We start from the raw sequence: 17376 nt of genomic DNA, 5'->3' as shown, positions 1-17376 counted from the left end.
TAATGCATTGTGATATACACTGCTTTACATTCAGTAAAGCACAAGGGAGACACCCAGGGTCATTTAGACCCCAGATGTCTTATTAAGGAGAACCTGTCCCCAATACTCACATAGAGGTGTTTTTGTCCCATACGTGATGAAAAATAAGGCAAGTAAAAAAAAAAAATTTTTTTTTCTAAATTGTAAAAAATTTAAGTTACACTCAAGCATATAAAAACTCCCAAAAAAATTGAGCCTCCCCACCCCCACATGTTCATTGCGATATCACGTTTGTGTGCCCTAAAATCAACTTTTTTTTTAATCAGGTAAAAGTTTATTGAAGAAAGTCAACAAACCACAGAAAACATAGAAAAGAACGTTCCAGAGAGTCCATGCACATTAAACCATACCATCTCAAATGAAGTATAAAGTCATATCTGATTACATTTAGCAATACAGAATAGCTATAGTCATTTACCTCACATGCACCATAACAAGAAAAGAACGTTATCTTACAGAGCAAATCCATGTCAACTGCCCTTCCTTATCCCTTACCGGGTAGTTCTCCAGTGATATTGATTTACTTACATGGTCTACTGGCACATCACAGTAATAATCTTTCCAGTATTAAGTCTACTAGAGATAGGCCTGGTACAGGCAACCAATTCCCCCATACATTGGCAAATTTACCTGTCAGGGTTACCTCTATACGCATATATCAATTTTTCATACCTAAGTATTGTGCCCATTTGGTCTATCCACATCTGCAGTGTTGGTACAGTTTGGGAGATCCAATGCAGCAAAATAAGTCTGGCCTGGAACAGTGCCCTGCTAGCTGCCTCCATAATCCTGCACCACCTCTTCCAGTATGCCTAGAAGGCGGGGCTTAGGGTCCAGAGGTATAGCAGTAGAGAGAGCACCATTAATCATCCTAAATATTGATTCCCAGTATCTGTAAAGTTTTGGGCCTAGAATCAACTTTAGTGTTTTACTGAACCTTTGTGGTAATATTATATAACATAAAAATTGGAGTGCTTCTTTCAGAAAATATATAATGTTTTGAGAGTTTTATGTAATCTTTGGGTCTAAAATGAAATTTTAAACAAGTGTGCAAAAAAACTTCAGAAAAACAGCTCTGACGGCGAAAGAGTTAAAGCGGGGTTCCACCCACGATTTTTTTTGTTTTTAAAAGTCAGCAGCTACAAACACTGTACCCAGAGGGCAGCGTGCCCCATTTCCCAGAAGACAACGCAGGAGGAAGAAGACCTGCCGCGGTATGGGAAAAGGCAGATTAGGAACTTCCGCATAGCAACCGCCATTTCTGGTAAGTAAAGAAATTTTTTTCTTTTTACAGGTTCTTTTTTTTTTTTTTTTTTTTAGTGGAACTCCACTTTAAAGTGATTGTAAAGCTTTACATTTTATTTCATTAAAATAATAAACATGTCATACTTACCTGCTCTGTGAAATTGTTTTGCACAGAGCAGCCGAGATCCTACTTTTCTGGGGTCCATTGCCGGTGCTCCTGGGTCTTCTTCCCTACAGAGCGCCCCCACAGGAAGTTGCTTTCCATGGGGGCACTCTTGCGTGCTCGATCCTGAGCCAGGCTGTTTGCGTTTGTGTCTACCCCCAGCCCTCTGCTCACAGCTTTTAACTAACAGCAGCAGGAGCCAATGGCTCCAGTCAAGCCTGTGAGAGCAGGCAGAGGTGAGAAGAGCTGCTGCCAAAGTGCACAGCACTAGATCGAGATTGGGCTAAGGGGAGTATTTGGAGGGGAAGGGGGAAGTTATTTTAGAAAGGTTTATTACTGTAATGCCTTTAATACCTTTATAACCAATCATATTATATTATATACCCCCAAGTAAGCAGATAAATACTTCAGAATTTACTGATCTGTATACCTATCTGGACTAGTGAAACACTGAGCAACTGAACACAGTGAACATTAGAACAAGAGGGTCAGTACAATAGCCAGGCAATTACTTTTTTTTTAAAAGTCAACGATGTCAGCCTCCAAGATTCTCTTAGATTTACTTTAAATAAAAAACGAAGGCGTGTACAATGCCAAGCAATCCACACTCTGCTGTGACCAGATTGTAACCAATGAAAAAGCCCAGAGCTGATCATGTATAAAAACATGTATTTCACAACCAGAAATCAAAAACGCTAATACACACGGTCAGACTTTTTGCTAACAAACTTCAAAATGAGCAAATTTCAAAAAAATCCGACAGTGTGTACGCTCCATCGGACAAACTTTTTCGGTTTCTATCGGACAAAAAGTTCGCTCTGCAAACGGACTGTCATGAACGTTCTGCTCGCTTCCGTGGGCATATGCCTGCGCGCATGCGCATGCGCATGCGTGCAACACGGCCATTGCCCGCATCTGTGCGCATGCGCGCACGTTTGGCGCACGTCATACGCAGCGTCCTGCTGCCTATAAAAGACACTGTCTGAATGGGGCATATTGCGGCTTGATCTGCATGTGTTCCTGTATTCTTGTTTTGCATCCTGCATTCTGCATCCTGACCCAGTGTATGACCCGGCTTGCTGACTCCGTTACCTTCTCCAACCCTGACCCCGGCTTGCCGACTCTGCCTGTCTCCTGCTTGATTACCCGTTACCTGAACCTGGCTTGGACTCCGACTATTCTTCTGCCTACTGTTCATGCTGATCCCTTCCAAGTGTACGACCCGGCTTGTCTGACTCTTCTAACTACGCCTGCCACTCTGCTGACCTGCACCTGCTGTCTGCATCCTCTACTCTGCGACCTGCATCACCTGCTCCCTATCCAGCAGTTCCAGCTTCCTCTGCAGCTACACCAGATCTGGCACCCTTACTTCAGCGTGCTCAGAGACCTCTGTCCCCATTCCAGCGGTCTCTAAGCCGGGGCTGTACGGGAGGTCTTCCTCCACGCTTCAGGCTCACACTCAGGTACGTAACAGTATCAAGCCGCCATGTCTGAGCCTGAAGGAGGGACCTCACCGATGGACTATGTCTTGCAACATCTTTCAGCCCTCACTCAAGTTGTGAACTCTTTCCAGGATCGGCGTGTCCAGGAAGATAAACAGACACAGACCCAGGCTACCCATGCAGACTTATCACCAGTGATGCCACTCCCTGAACCCAGGGTTCCTCTCCCTGAGAAGTTTTCTGGGATCCGAAGTGAATTCCGGGCGTTTCGCAGCGCATGTGAACTATACTTTTCGCTGCTACCGCGGACCTTCTCTTCTGAAGTTACCAGAGTGGGTTTCGTTATCGCCCTGCTGCAAGGGGAACCCCAGGCTTGGGCTCACCATTTACTTGAAGTTCGCCATGAAGCTCTGGACTCTCTGTCATCCTTCTTCGGTGCAATGGCTCGACTCTACGATGACCCTCAGCGAACTTCCACTGCCGAGGCTGCCCTACACGCGCTCCAGCAAGGCCATCGAGCCGTCGAGAACTATGTGACTGACTTCAGACGTTGGAGCGCGGATACTCAGTGGAATGAGGCAGCACTTCGGCATCAGTTCCGTCTTGGTCTCTCCGAGAGCCTGAAAGATGAATTAGCCCGAGTTGGTGTTCCTGATGCCTTGGAGTCTTTAATTTCCCTGTCCATCCAGATAGACGAATACTACGGGAACGCAAAGCTGAACGGTCAACTCCGCAACTCCGCCCGGCGTGGATGCTTCCCCGGATACCAGCTCCTGTCTACCCTGCCAGTGATAATACAGTTCCGGGAAGACTATCACCCTCTCACCAGACTGCTGCTACCACCCATCCCGGGCAGCTTGGACTGATTAAACATTCCTTATCCGCGAGAGAACGACTTCGCCGGCAGCAGAATTGTCTGTGCATGTACTGCGGAAGGGCCGGTCACTATGTTTCCACTTGTCCTGTTAAGTTGCGTAAGACTTTGGCTATCTCCTCCCCCAGTTTTGCACCGACTCCTACCAAGGCCACCCATCTGGACTTACCTATCCTGCTCCAATTACCTGAAAGAACTATACCAGTTACCGCAATAGTAGACTCAGGGGCATGTAGTTGTTTTATTGATTTAGACTTTGCAGCTCAACAACACATCCCACTTCAACCCAAGACCCGGGGTCTTTCCATCTTCCTGGCGGATGGGTCCCAAATCAAGTCTGGAGTAGTAACTCAAGAAACCCCCTTTTTGCCTGTCATCACCTCTACGGGTCATAAGGAACTTTTATGTTTGGATGCCATCGCTTCTCCCATGTTTCCAGTCATTTTGGGCCTACCGTGGCTCCAGGCACACAATCCTCAGATTGATTGGGAAACCGGACAAGTTAAATTTCAGTCTCCCTACTGCCAGCAGCACTGCAAGCCCTTGCGTCCTAGCACCACTGGTCCCTTACTATGCCTGGAACCAGACCCAGAGATACGTGCTGCAGTACCTCAGCAATACCATGAATTTTTGGACGTTTTTAGCAAGAGAGGAGCTGAAGTCCTGCCGCCCCATCGTCCGTACGATTGCCCAATCGAACTTCTGCCCGGTGCTGAAATTCCGTTCGGACGGATTTTCCCTTTGTCGGAGCGGGAACTAGAGGTGCTGAAAGAATACGTTGATGAGAACTTAAAGAGGGGTTTCATCCGCCCTTCTACTTCCCCAGCAGGGGCAGGGATCTTTTTTGTAGAAAAGAAGGACCATTCCCTCCGACCCTGTGTGGACTACAGGGAATTAAATAAAATTACGGTTAAAAACCGGTACCCCCTACCCTTGGTTCCCGAACTTTTCCAGAGACTCAGGACTTCCTCTGTGTTTACCAAGTTAGATCTGCGGGGGGCATACAACCTGGTTCGCATCCGCTCAGGGGATGAGTGGAAGACGGCCTTTCGTACCAGGTTTGGCCATTACGAATATTTAGTAATGCCTTTTGGCTTGTGCAACGCCCCTGCAACGTTTCAGCACCTCGTTAATGATGTTTTCAGAGACTGTCTAGACATTTACGTAGTTGTCTATCTAGATGATATTTTGATTTTCTCCTCTTCCATTGAGCAGCACCGAAGACACGTCAAGAATGTACTCTGTCGTCTCCGCCAACATGGACTCTATGCAAAACCGGAGAAATGCGAGTTTGAGCAACAGAGCATCCAGTTCCTCGGCCTAGTAATCTCGACAGAGGGGTTCAAGATGGACCCACAGAAGGTTTCAGCCATTCTGGATTGGCCTGCACCTTCAGATAAGAAAGGGGTGCAACGTTTTGTGGGCTTCGCTAATTTTTATCGAAGGTTCATTAAGGGATTTTCCGCTATTATTTCTCCAATCACTCAGTTAACGAAGCAACATGTTCGGTTCCGTTGGTCCCCCGAGGCACAGGCCGCCTTCACGAATCTAAAAGGACATTTCACAACTGCTCCCATTCTGAGTCACCCCGACCCGACCCTACCCTACTTACTCGAGGTAGACGCCTCAGAAACAGCAGTGGGAGCTGTCATCTCCCAACGCCAGGGTCTCAAGGACTTGATACACCCAATAGCTTTCTTCTCCCGTAAGCTTACACCATCCGAAAGGAACTATGATGTGGGGGATCGGGAGCTCCTGGCCATTAAGACTGCCCTTGAAGAGTGGAGATACCTGTTGGAGGGGGCAGCACACCCCATACTCATCTACACAGACCATAAAAACCTGGAGTACTTGAGAGCGGCGAAACGTCTAAGACCACGCCAGGCACGATGGGCGTTATTTTTCTCTAGGTTTTCATTCCATATTACTTATCGACCAGGTTCCAAAAACACCAAACCAGATGCCCTGTCCCGCATGTTTGATGATCCGAAAGAAATGTCAGCACCAGATACCATACTATCAGAAGGTAACTTCTTATTATTACAAACTAGCCTGATGTCTAACCTGAAACAAGCTTCTGTAGGGGTGTCTGAACCCCCTGGCATCACTCTTGTTCCCAAAGAGGGATTACTGTGGAAGAACGACAGGATCTTTGTGCCAGAGGAAGTTCGAGCCACAGTGTTAAACCTATGTCACGACCATCCCTTGGCAGGCCATTTCGGGATGCATAAGACTTTAGAACTGATCCAACGCACATTTTGGTGGCCGGATCTTGAAAAGAACTGTAGGGATTATGTCAGTTCATGTACCATCTGTACCCGAAGCAAGACCACCAGAGGCAAGGCCTGGGGCCTGCTCAGGCCTTTACCAATTCCCGACCGTCCCTGGAAAATGATTGCTATGGACTTCATAGTAGAACTTCCCCCGTCAGAAGGCTGCTCAGCCATTTTTGTAGTAGTTGACCGACTATCTAAGATGGCTCATTTCATCCCGTTGAAAGGCACGCCCTCTGCCATGGAGACCGCTCAGGTCTTTATTAAGGAGATCGTAAGGCTTCATGGGGTCCCCGTGGATATTGTATCAGACAGAGGGGTGCAGTTCACTTCCCGTTTCTGGAAGGCGTTATGCAAGGTTCTGAAGATTGAACTGTCTATGTCCTCAGCTTACCACCCCCAGACCAATGGGCAAACCGAGAGGACTAACCAGACCCTCGAGCAATACATCCGATGCTTCACCTCTTTTGTTCAAGACGACTGGGTAGCATTGCTACCCTTGGCAGAATTTGCTTTCAATAATGCCAGTCATTCAGCCACGGGCCAGTCCCCGTTTTTTGCCAACTATGGGTTCCACCCGACTTTTCTACCCGACCTTGTCTCGGATACAACAGTCCCGGCAGTCCAAGATACCGTTGATTTCCTTACCCGTAACAATAGGATCCTACAGGAAGCTCTGACCAAAGCGCAAGCAGCCAGTAAAAGGATGTTCGATTTGAAGAAAAGAGGAGAACTAAGCCTACAGCAAGGCGATCAAGTATGGCTATCCACCACCAACCTTAAGATGGCTTGTCCGACAAGGAAACTGGCACCCAAGTTTATCGGTCCTTTCCCGGTGAAACGGAAGCTAAACGAGGTCTCCTATGAACTTGCCCTACCTGAGTCAATGAAGGTTCACCCGGTATTCCATGTGTCCTTATTGAAGCCATCGGTACCCGATCCTTTCCCAGACAGGGGGTCAGGACCACCTGAACCTGTAGTCATTGATGGCAATGAGGAGTTCGAGGTGGAGGCAGTCCTGAATTGCAGAAGAAGGGGAAACCAGCTTCAATTCCTGATTAAATGGAAGGGGTACGGTCCAGAGGAGAACTCCTGGGAACCCCAACGGAACATTCACGCCCAAGAATTAATCCAGGCATTTTTTCAAAGTCATCCCCAGAAGAGAGCCCTCTTTGGCACCCGGAGGTCGCCCTTAAGGGGGGGGCACTGTCATGAACGTTCTGCTCGCTTCCGTGGGCATATGCCTGCGCGCATGCGCGGGCGCGCGCCTGTGCGCATGCGTGCAACACGGCCATTGCCCGCATCTGTGCGCATGCGCGCACGTTAGGCGCACGTTTGGCGCACGTCATACGCAGCGTCCTGCTGCCTATAAAAGACACTGTCTGAATGGGGCATATTGCGGCTTGATCTGCATGTGTTCCTGTATTCTTGTTTTGCATCCTGCATTCTGCATCCTGACCCAGTGTATGACCCGGCTTGCTGACTCCGTTACCTTCTCCAACCCTGACCCCGGCTTGCCGACTCTGCCTGTCTCCTGCTTGATTACCCGTTACCTGAACCTGGCTTGGACTCCGACTATTCTTCTGCCTACTGTTCATGCTGATCCCTTCCAAGTGTACGACCCGGCTTGTCTGACTCTTCTAACTACGCCTGCCACTCTGCTGACCTGCACCTGCTGTCTGCATCCTCTACTCTGCGACCTGCATCACCTGCTCCCTATCCAGCAGTTCCAGCTTCCTCTGCAGCTACACCAGATCTGGCACCCTTTACTTCACCGTGCTCAGAGACCTCTGTCCCCATTCCAGCGGTCTCTAAGCCGGGGCTGTACGGGAGGTCTTCCTCCACGCTTCAGGCTCACACTCAGGTACGTAACACGGACAAACTTTACGTCAACAAGAGTCCGATGGTGCCTAGTCCGACCGTGTGTACAGCAAGCAATCGGACTTTTGTACAAAGTATACAAATGCGCATGCTCAGAAGCAAGGACCAGCGTTCTGTCTGGTAAAACTAGCGTTCGTATTTGAAAGAGCACATTCGTGACGCGGCAAGTTCTGCAATCAAGAAAAGCAGCGCACATTCTCTTCTTCTTTATAATGTGATAATACTAAAAGCTGCTTTGCTGGTGATACTGACGGAGTAAAAACAAATGTCTTTACTTTGGATTAGTGTACTTTGGTTATATGAGTCAAACATATTTCTATATTATTTTGTGGGTCAAGTTAGCACAACCCCATTGCGCAACATGTCTGCTTGACGAACGGACGTTCAGAAACTAACTAAATTGCACGAAACTGAAAATCGCGAATCCACACAGACAAAACCTCTACTAACTCTCAATTAGCAGAAGGAGCCTAAAGGGTGACGCCGGAGAATTGAAGTTCCTCTTTTGAACTCTCGTCAGTACGTTGAAACGTCACTACTTTCGTGTTTGTTGCCGAAAAAGTCAGAGCGTGTGTATGCTATGGGTGTGACCGGACAACTCCCTTCGGACAAAAATCCAAGTGAAAGTTTGTTTGAAGTCTGACCGTGTGTACGAGGCTTAATGCCCTGTACACACGATAGGTTAGTCTGATGAAAACGGTCTGATGGATTTTTCCATCAGTTATCCGATGAAGCTGACTGATGATCAGAACGCGGTGACGTAAAACACAACAACGTGCTGAAAAAAATGAAGTTCAATGCTTCCAAGCATGCGTCAACTTGATTCTGAGCATGCGTGGATTTTTAACCGATGGACATACCTACAGACGATCGTTTTTTTCTATAGGTTTTTTATCCATCAGATAATTTTAAAACAAGTTCCTATTTTTTTGACTGATGGATAAAAAACTGATGGGGCCCACACATGATAGGTTAGTTAGTCTGATGAAAACGGTCCATCAGACCGTTTTCATCAGACTAACCTATCGTGTGTACAGGGCATTAGAGTCACAAAGCTATAAAACATACCTAGTTACCTGTGCCGTTTGTTATTTCCAACATGAATTAGTCATCCTTGAATAAACTGTATAAAATAACTCCAAAAACTTACTAGAAAGTTAATACAGATATTGAAAATTACCTTTTGTGTACTGTATGTTTTCCCATCTGATGTTGTTAAAGTAATTTCTGGACCAGTGTAATCAATTTTTCTCACCTGTAAGAAATAAACAGGAATTTGATGTTTTGCTATGTAAAAACACACTGCATACAGTACAAAAATATGTAAAGTTCCTGAATTAAGTTTTTGGATTCAGTGAATAAAAAAAGTTGAAGATAAAATAATAAAGAAAAATTAAAAACAAAAAGAGTGATTTCTCCGTGAAGGAGAAGAGGTCCATCATCTTAGGACACTAGCAAAAAACTGATTAACATAGTGGGGTAGAGTTATACACACCTCCCAACTTTTTGAGATGGGAACGAGGGACACCTATCAGCAAAAGTATGCAGGCATAGGACACACCACTTTGCCACGCCCCCTTAAATAAGAATTGTACAAAAAAACAAGATTGGTTGAACCCACAACGGCTTTTTTTACCGCTACTATTCCTTTATATTGGCTTTTGGAATTTACAAATGCAGCAATTTAGAAATCAGATTAATAGATAAAAAGTGCATTTTATATACATCTATATAGATCAGACCAAAATGAGGGACAAATGAGGAGGAATAAGGGACAGAGGGACATTGGTCCAAATCAGGGACAGTCCCTACAAATCAGGGACAGTTGGGAGCTATGGTTATACAGGAGGCACCCAGCAGGTTTATCCTAAAAGACTTGGCCAGTGTACAATCACCTTAAAGTATGAGCCAGGATCTATGAATATTTTGCCTGTGTTCTGTACTATACAATTAAGATTACATTATATGAGAGGTGAAACAAATAACAGAAAACACAATTTAGATCACATAAAAAAGAGTGCAAAGGGCAGTGGTGTACAATAATCTGCTCAGTGGCGGCTGGTGCTCAAAATTTTTGGGGGGGCGCAAATGAAAAAAAAAATTGCAGCCTCACTGTGCCCATCAAATGCAGCCACTGTGTCATCACTCACCTGGAAATACCTGTTGCTATGCTGTCCCACAAAATCTGCCTTCGGAATCACCTAGGATTCTGACATCATCTCCCTCAGCTCCTCAGCACGCTAATGCTCCTGGGAAATGTGTGTCATAATTTCCCAGGATGCAGTGCACTTCCCCATTATAACTCCCCATCCAAGACTTCCAGGAAGTAAGAGCTTGTGGGCTTCACAATGCCCACAAGCAAAATGACAACGGTGTGGACATAGTTTTATAAACTATCTTTTTTCAATAACTATGCGGAGCGGCGGCAGATTTTAAAATAGTAAGTGACCGGATTTATATTATAAAAACGCATGATGAAAGGACCTACATTTAAAAAATGCTAATTGTGGTCGGAACCCCGCTTTAAGGATATATTGGTACATAGAGGAGCTGGATTAAAAAAAAAAGTAAACGTAAGCCTCGTACACACGTACGGGTTTCCCGGCTGACTTTTTACCGCCGGGAAACCCGAGAACCTGCTTGGTCAGTCTTTCCCCCTACACATGGCCAGGTTTCCCGACAGGAAAACTGTCATGCATGAGAGCTTTGGTTCGGGAATCCTGGCCGTGTGTATGCTCCACCGCAGGCTTTCCCATTGGAAAACTGCCGGGTTAAAACCGCCGGAAAAAGGAAACATGTTCTCATTTTTCCCGCCGCGATTCCCGGTGGTTTTCTTGTTGGGAAAACTGCCATGTAGCATACACACAGCCAGTTTTCCCAGCCAAAAGCTGTCATGGCAGTTTTCCCGACGGGAAAACTGGTAGTGTGTACGAGGCTTTAGCCTAGAGTGAAGAGGCTGGATGCACCACTGCCTTTACCGCTGCTGCTATCCTTTCCATCACCTTAGTATAAGCTCTGTACAAGGAGGCAATACAGCTGCTGTCATTACACTCCCCCCAGATGTCAGACAGAGGCCCGTGCAGCTGACAATGAGGGAGCGGGGGGCAGAGAACAGCTCATCCTCCAGAGCCCTAGATGCCAGGGTTGCTCCACATTCTCAAGTGTCACTGGGAGCAGCCTAGGATGGGAGAATTCCCTATGTATTAAAAGTCATTAATTTAATAACATTTTGGAGCACTGGCAAAAAAAATCAGCAGCCACAATTATCACACAGCCAGTGCTGGGACAAGGTCATCCAGCACCCAGGGCGAAGATGGCAAAGTGCGCCCCCCCCCCCCCCGGTTCGAACTTGAGCCCAGGCTTTTCGAAGAAAAGTGAATACCCTGCGCTGCCGATAGTGCGATAATGGTAGCTGCTAACACAGCTTATTCAAAAAAGCAAAGTGACAAAAAGATATATAAGTGTAGGCTTTTCGATCAGGTCTGTCTGTCAGTTTTTCAGGCGGACCTGATCGGAACCTCCATTCACTCCTATGAAGCGGCACAATTTTGTGCATGATCCTGACTGCGCGTGAACCTAGCCTTACAGCGGTTTCACACTGGTGCGTTGTGGCTTGACCATGGTGCGATTGTATGTGTGATTTACTTGCAGTTTTAGGTGTGCTCCTGATGAATTCTAGTGGACTGTGTATTTTCTGATTGCACATCAAAGATGCAGCATGCAAGTCTGATTTGCTTTCATGAAAACAGTCTAATAGAATTGAATGGGAGCGCACCTAAAACTGTAGGTAAACTGCATATACAATCGCACTGTGGCCAGATCACAGCACACCAGTGTGAATTTACTATTGGGCCCCGTTCACATTGACTGTGGCTTTGAAATTGTGCGACCTAACCTGAAAATGGCACAATTTTAGAGCCGCATCTCAGTGTGACTTTGGGTTGCGACTTTGAAGACATCTGTGTGGCTTCATTCACAGATGTCCATTAAAGTCGCACCCTAAATCGCATGTACTACTTTTTCAAATTGATGCAGTGACTCAAAGTTGGCGTTGCATTGATTTGAACACTGCCTTGCTGGCAATAGGATGTGACTTGTCAAACTGCATGACAAATTGCTTCAATGTGAAGGAGGGGTGGGGGCTAAGAGATTAGAAAAGAGAGAATTGGTGAGGAGGTTGGGGTGGTAAAAGTATGTGCTAATTTCTTAGTCATTAGTGACAGAATGCAGAGATTGTGCTAGGCTGCATGGTGGGTACAGGACAATTATGAGAGCTAAGAGCAAACTGGGATGGAAAGGGTGTAAGATCTCCGTCTAGAATGCTGAGCTGAGACAGGAGGCAGCATGGTGAAGATTTATGGAGACTTACAGTCATTTCATTATTTACTTATTGTTTGCTTCTCTCCAAATCCCTATCGAAACCTTGAGAATCTGAAAATTTGTGAAGAGAATTACACAGCAGTGACCATCACCTTCAGACACTTGCAAAATAACTGAAGCCCTTCCTGTAAATTCCCAGACAGCAAGTAATTGAGCTGCAAGTTTGAAAATTACTTACAAAGCTATTGCTAGACTTGCCAGGCTTCACACGTGTGTTGCACAATTGCAGCAAGTCCTCATTGCATGACTCCAGGTCAACTTTCTTTGCAAACATTCTGCAAGTCTGCTGCAAGTTCGGGTTCAGTTATGTTGTGCAATAGTCATCCCGCCAGAGGGGTCACTGTGGCTGAATTTCCATCTTTGCTCCCTGCTGCAGACTTGCAGAGCTCTTGCTGTAGACTCACCACTGCAACTTTGCTCTTGCTAGAGACTTGCCTCGCAAATTCTCTACAAGTTGGAAAAGTATCAACTAGAACTTGTGCTTCAAGTGCTCTACAATTGAACTTGCCATTGAAAATGTACAGCAAGTTAACAAGACTTACAATTTAACACTCACAAATTTGTGGCAAGTTATCCTCGCTATCTGGGATATGGCCCAAATCCCTAACTTGTAACATAACCTTGACATGAACCTTAAATTACATAACATTAATTGTTCTTTATACGGCTCACATACTGCAACAGTGGAAAGGTTCTCCTTAATAAAGTTTTCTAAAATTCTTGTTATATATACACAGTATCTCACAAAAGTGAGTACACCCCTCACATTTTTGTAATTATTTTATTATATCTTTTCATGTGACAACACTGAAGAAATTACACTTTGCTACAATGTAAAGTAAAGAGTGTAAAGCTTGTATAACAGTGTAAATTTACTGGCCCCTTAAAATAACTCACACAGCCATCAATGTCTAAACCGCTGGCAACAAAAGTGAGTACACCCCTAAGTAATAATGTCTAAATTGGGCCCAAAAAGCCATTTTCCCTCCCCAATGTCATGTGACTCGTTACAAGGTCTCAGGTGTGAATGGGGAGCAGGTGTGTTAAATTTGGTATTATCGCTCTCACTCTCTCATACTTGTAACTGGAAGTTCAACATGGCACCTCATGCCAAAGAACTCTCTCAGGATGTGAAAAAAAGAATTGTTGCTCTACATAAAGATGCCCTAGGCTATAAGAAGATTGCCAAGACCCTGAGACTGAGCTGCAGCATGGTGGCCAAGACCATACAGTGGTTTAACAGGACAGGTTCTACACAGAACAGGCCTCGCCATGGTCGACCAAAGAAGTTGAGTGCACGTGCTTAGCGTCATATCCAGAGGTTGTCTTTGGGAAATAGATGTATGAGTGCTGCCAGCATTGCTGCAGGTTGAAGGGGGTCCGCCTGTCAGTGCTCAGACCACACGCTGCACACTGCATCAAATTGGTCTGCATGGCTGTCGTCCCAGAAGGAAGCCTCTTCTAAAGATGATGCACAAGAAATCCCACAGACAGTTTGCTGAAGACAAGCAGACTAAGGACATGGATTACTGAAACTATGTCCTGTGGTATGATGAGACCAAGATAAACTTATTTGGTTCAGATGGTGTCAAGCGTGTGTGGTGACAACCAGGTGAGGGATACAAAGGGAACTATGAATGCCAACGTGTACTGTGACATACTGAAGCAGAGCAAGATCCCCTCCCTTCGGAGACTGGGCCGCAGGGCAGTATTCCAACTTAACGACCCCACACACACCTCCAAGATGACCACTGCCTTGCTAAAGAAGCTTAGGGTAAAAGTGATGGACTTCAGACCTAAACCTTATTAAGAATATGTGGGGCATCCTCAAATGGAAGGTGAAGGAGCGCAAGGTCTCTAACATCCACCAGTTCCGTAATGTTATCATGGAACAGTGGAATAGGATACCAGTGGCAACCTGTGAAGCTCTGGTGAACTCAATTTCTAAGAGGGTTAAGGCAGTGCTGGAAAAAAATGGTGGCACTTTTGGACCAATTTGGACATTTTCACTTAGGGGTTTATTCACTTTTGTTGCCAGCAGTTTAGACATTAATGGCTGTGTGTTGAGTTATTTTGAGGGGACAGCAAAACTACACTGTTATACAAGCTGTACACTGACTACATTGTAGCAACGTGTCACATTAAAAGATATAATAAAATATTTAGAAAAAACGTGAGGGGTGTACTAACTTTTGTGAGATACTGTATGTATTCGTTTTTCTGTAGAACTTACAGGTGACCTGAGTCGAATATCAAGTCCATCAGCCAGTTTTTCTATTATTGCTGAGTAACCAGCAGTTATCATTGTATGATCCCCAGCAAACTGAGCAAAGAATTCATTGTGATCCCAAGAACGAGCAGATACCTGAAAAAAACAACAGAAGAAAAAAATATTGGTATCATTTTTAGTTAAAAGCACTTACATAATAGTATATAATGAAAATATACAGAAGATCTGTTTAACTAAATACTTCATAACATGAATAACTGAAAAGTTCATAAGCATATTTTTGTTACTTTAAGAACAACAGAAAAAGCTATTTTTTATCCAATTTATTTCTTTTGGGGAGAGGGATGTTTCTAGGACATATCCATATGCCACCATTTGCATCCATCCTGACAGTATGAAGATGACAGGTGTGCCTACAATATGCAGCTTTTACTAATTCATGTAAAATCTTTATCCCAAATGGGAAAAAACTGTTTGCTGTAATTGCGTATAAAGTGTTAGTTGGTGTTCAGCTTCAATTTATTGGTCAGTCCATATAAATCTGCTAGTCTAAAGCCTGGTACACACGATTGGATTTTACGCAGACAAAGCATAGTACTTTTGTCCAAAGGGCATTGGCCAGGAATTTGTCTTGTATACAAACAGCACACAATTGTTGGCCAACAAACACAAAACAACGTGTTTTTTTAGCTCTTTAGCGCCACCCTTTGGGCAACTTTTGCTAATGTTGTGTTATGGTTAGCATTGCTTCTGACCATGTGTGTTTGTACTTTGGAGTTTTGTCCAAAGGACTTGTGTACACATGATCGAATAATCCGACAGCACACATTTGTTGGCGGAAAATTTTAAAGCATGCTATCCAACGTTAGTTGGCTGAAAAACCAATAACAATTGTCAGATGGAGCATACAAACGGTCGGATTTTCCGACAACAGCCTGCCATCACACAACTCCCGTCGGAAAAATCCGATTGTGTGTACAGGCCTTAACACTACCCTCCTCAAGACTTAGACCCCTTTCACACTGGTGCCGCCCATAGCGTCGGCGGTAAAATATTGTACCGCCGGATTTGCTGCGCATTTCGGACGCTTTTAACCCCCACTAGTGGCCGAGAAAGGGTTAATACCGCTCGCAATGCGCCGCTACAGCAGCGTATTGCCGACGGTACGGCGGCGCTGCCCATTGATTTCAATGGACAGGAGCGCATTAGGAGCGGTGAGTTCACCGCTCCTAATGCGCTCCAAAGAAGCTGCTGGCAGTACTTTTTCTGACGCCCTGCCAGCGCACCACTCCAGTGTCAAAGCCCTCGGGCTTTAACACTGGAGTGTGAGGAGCAGCTGTTTAAGGGCGTATTGCAGGCACTATTTTTAACGCTGCAAAACGCCCTCAGTTTGAAAGGGGTCTTAACCTCCCTGGCGGTATGATTCTTTCAGAAAAAAGGTGCTGAAAGCGGTACCATTATTTGCAAGAAAATTTGGCGTTTTATATTGTAGGCCTGTAATTTTTAGAAATAACTCACTTAAATCTGACCAAACAAGATTCTAGTAGGCATCCCGGGTATGACATTTTTTTAAAAACAAAATTATAAATTATAATATAATAAATAATTATAAATAATTATAACAAGTAATAATATAATTATAATAAAAATGATTCAATAATGTAATAAAATCAAAATCACTGAAATTTGCTCAGTTGCAGAATTGTCGCTGTCATTATTTATTTATTTTATGATGAATTTCCCCACAAATCGCTATCGCACAATTCTGCAAGTGATTATAATTTATTATCGCTGTTTTTTAGCTGCTCTAAAACTATTTTTGACATAAAGGGACGTTTTGGTTGCTATGGACAATCTACAGTTTCCAGGCAGAAAGAACAGTTTTTATTATATAAAAGTACATGTAGGGCACTGGGCAGACCACTAGGGACAAGGGGGGTGTGTATTTTTTACATACAGTACTGTGATCTATAAGATTACAGTACACTGTATGTATTGTGTTTATTTACTTTTTTGAATTTGGCGCCGTTCTCCGCTCCTGTGCGTCGTAACGTCGCAGGGAACGGAGATCGGCGTCACACAGAGGCACTGTGTGAATCGAGCGAGGTCCCGCTCGCTCACACAGCGCGGTGGCATCGCTGGATCCAGGGACAAGGTAAGTAAACACTCCCTGTGGATCCAGCGAGGCGAGCCCGAGTCTGACTCGGGGTTACCGCTCGCAGCATGAAAATCTAACCCCGAGTCAGACTCGGGAATACCGCCAGGCAGGTTAAGGTTATTATGCACAGCTGCACCAGATTCTGTGTGCACCAGTTTTAGTAAATCTCCCACAGTAAGTGGGGAAATGTGTATGTAAAGTTGAAAGAGATATTTAAACCAAAAATTTAACAAAAATCAATGGGAATGTACAACTTTACAACAATTCAAAAAGAATAATTTACACAGAAAAATGTGCAAAAATGACCAAGAACTCACATTATGTAGATTGCTTCCACAAGCATATTCCAGATTCCCAAGGTGGAACTGCAAGACCTTTTCTTCTACATCTGTGAACTGGATGCCAGATTCCTGTATAAATGCTTTGTAGATCTCTTGTATCTTATCTAATTAAAAAAAGGGTATCCATTACATTGCAGTAACAGTAACATGTAGAATTTAAATAATACCTTAATTAAGCTATAAACTGAATTTATATTTTTAGCAAGGGGAGGTATGATGAATGGATACCCAGATAAAATAATATAGTACACATTAACTAAATAAAAGTAAAGCTTTGATTCTGTAAAGCTGGCCAAACATGAAATATGAAAATGGCCATCTTGGTTGACTTGTTCTTCATCACCCCCATC

The 17376-nt window shown here is 44.7% G+C and overlaps 1 protein-coding gene across 2 annotated transcripts in view; it reads right to left on the bottom strand.

Moving 5' to 3' along the window:
* KDM1B (lysine demethylase 1B) overlaps positions 1 to 17376 on the bottom strand; it is a 64959-nt gene that overhangs the window by 16913 nt on the left and 30670 nt on the right. For both annotated transcript variants that reach the window (XM_040353773.1, XM_040353772.1), the window contains exons 14-16: positions 17003 to 17130; positions 14531 to 14662; positions 9098 to 9172 (exon numbers count right to left, since the gene is read on the bottom strand). In XM_040353773.1, the coding sequence (XP_040209707.1) occupies positions 9098 to 9172; positions 14531 to 14662; positions 17003 to 17130 (335 nt within the window). The remainder of the gene's footprint in view (positions 1 to 9097; positions 9173 to 14530; positions 14663 to 17002; positions 17131 to 17376) is intronic.

Source organism: Rana temporaria, chromosome 5, assembly GCF_905171775.1.
Source record: "Rana temporaria chromosome 5, aRanTem1.1, whole genome shotgun sequence".
In the NCBI taxonomy this organism is placed as follows: Eukaryota; Metazoa; Chordata; class Amphibia; order Anura; family Ranidae; genus Rana; species Rana temporaria.
Note: the sequence above shows the minus strand (reverse complement) of the source record. Positions and strands in the feature narration are given on the sequence as shown.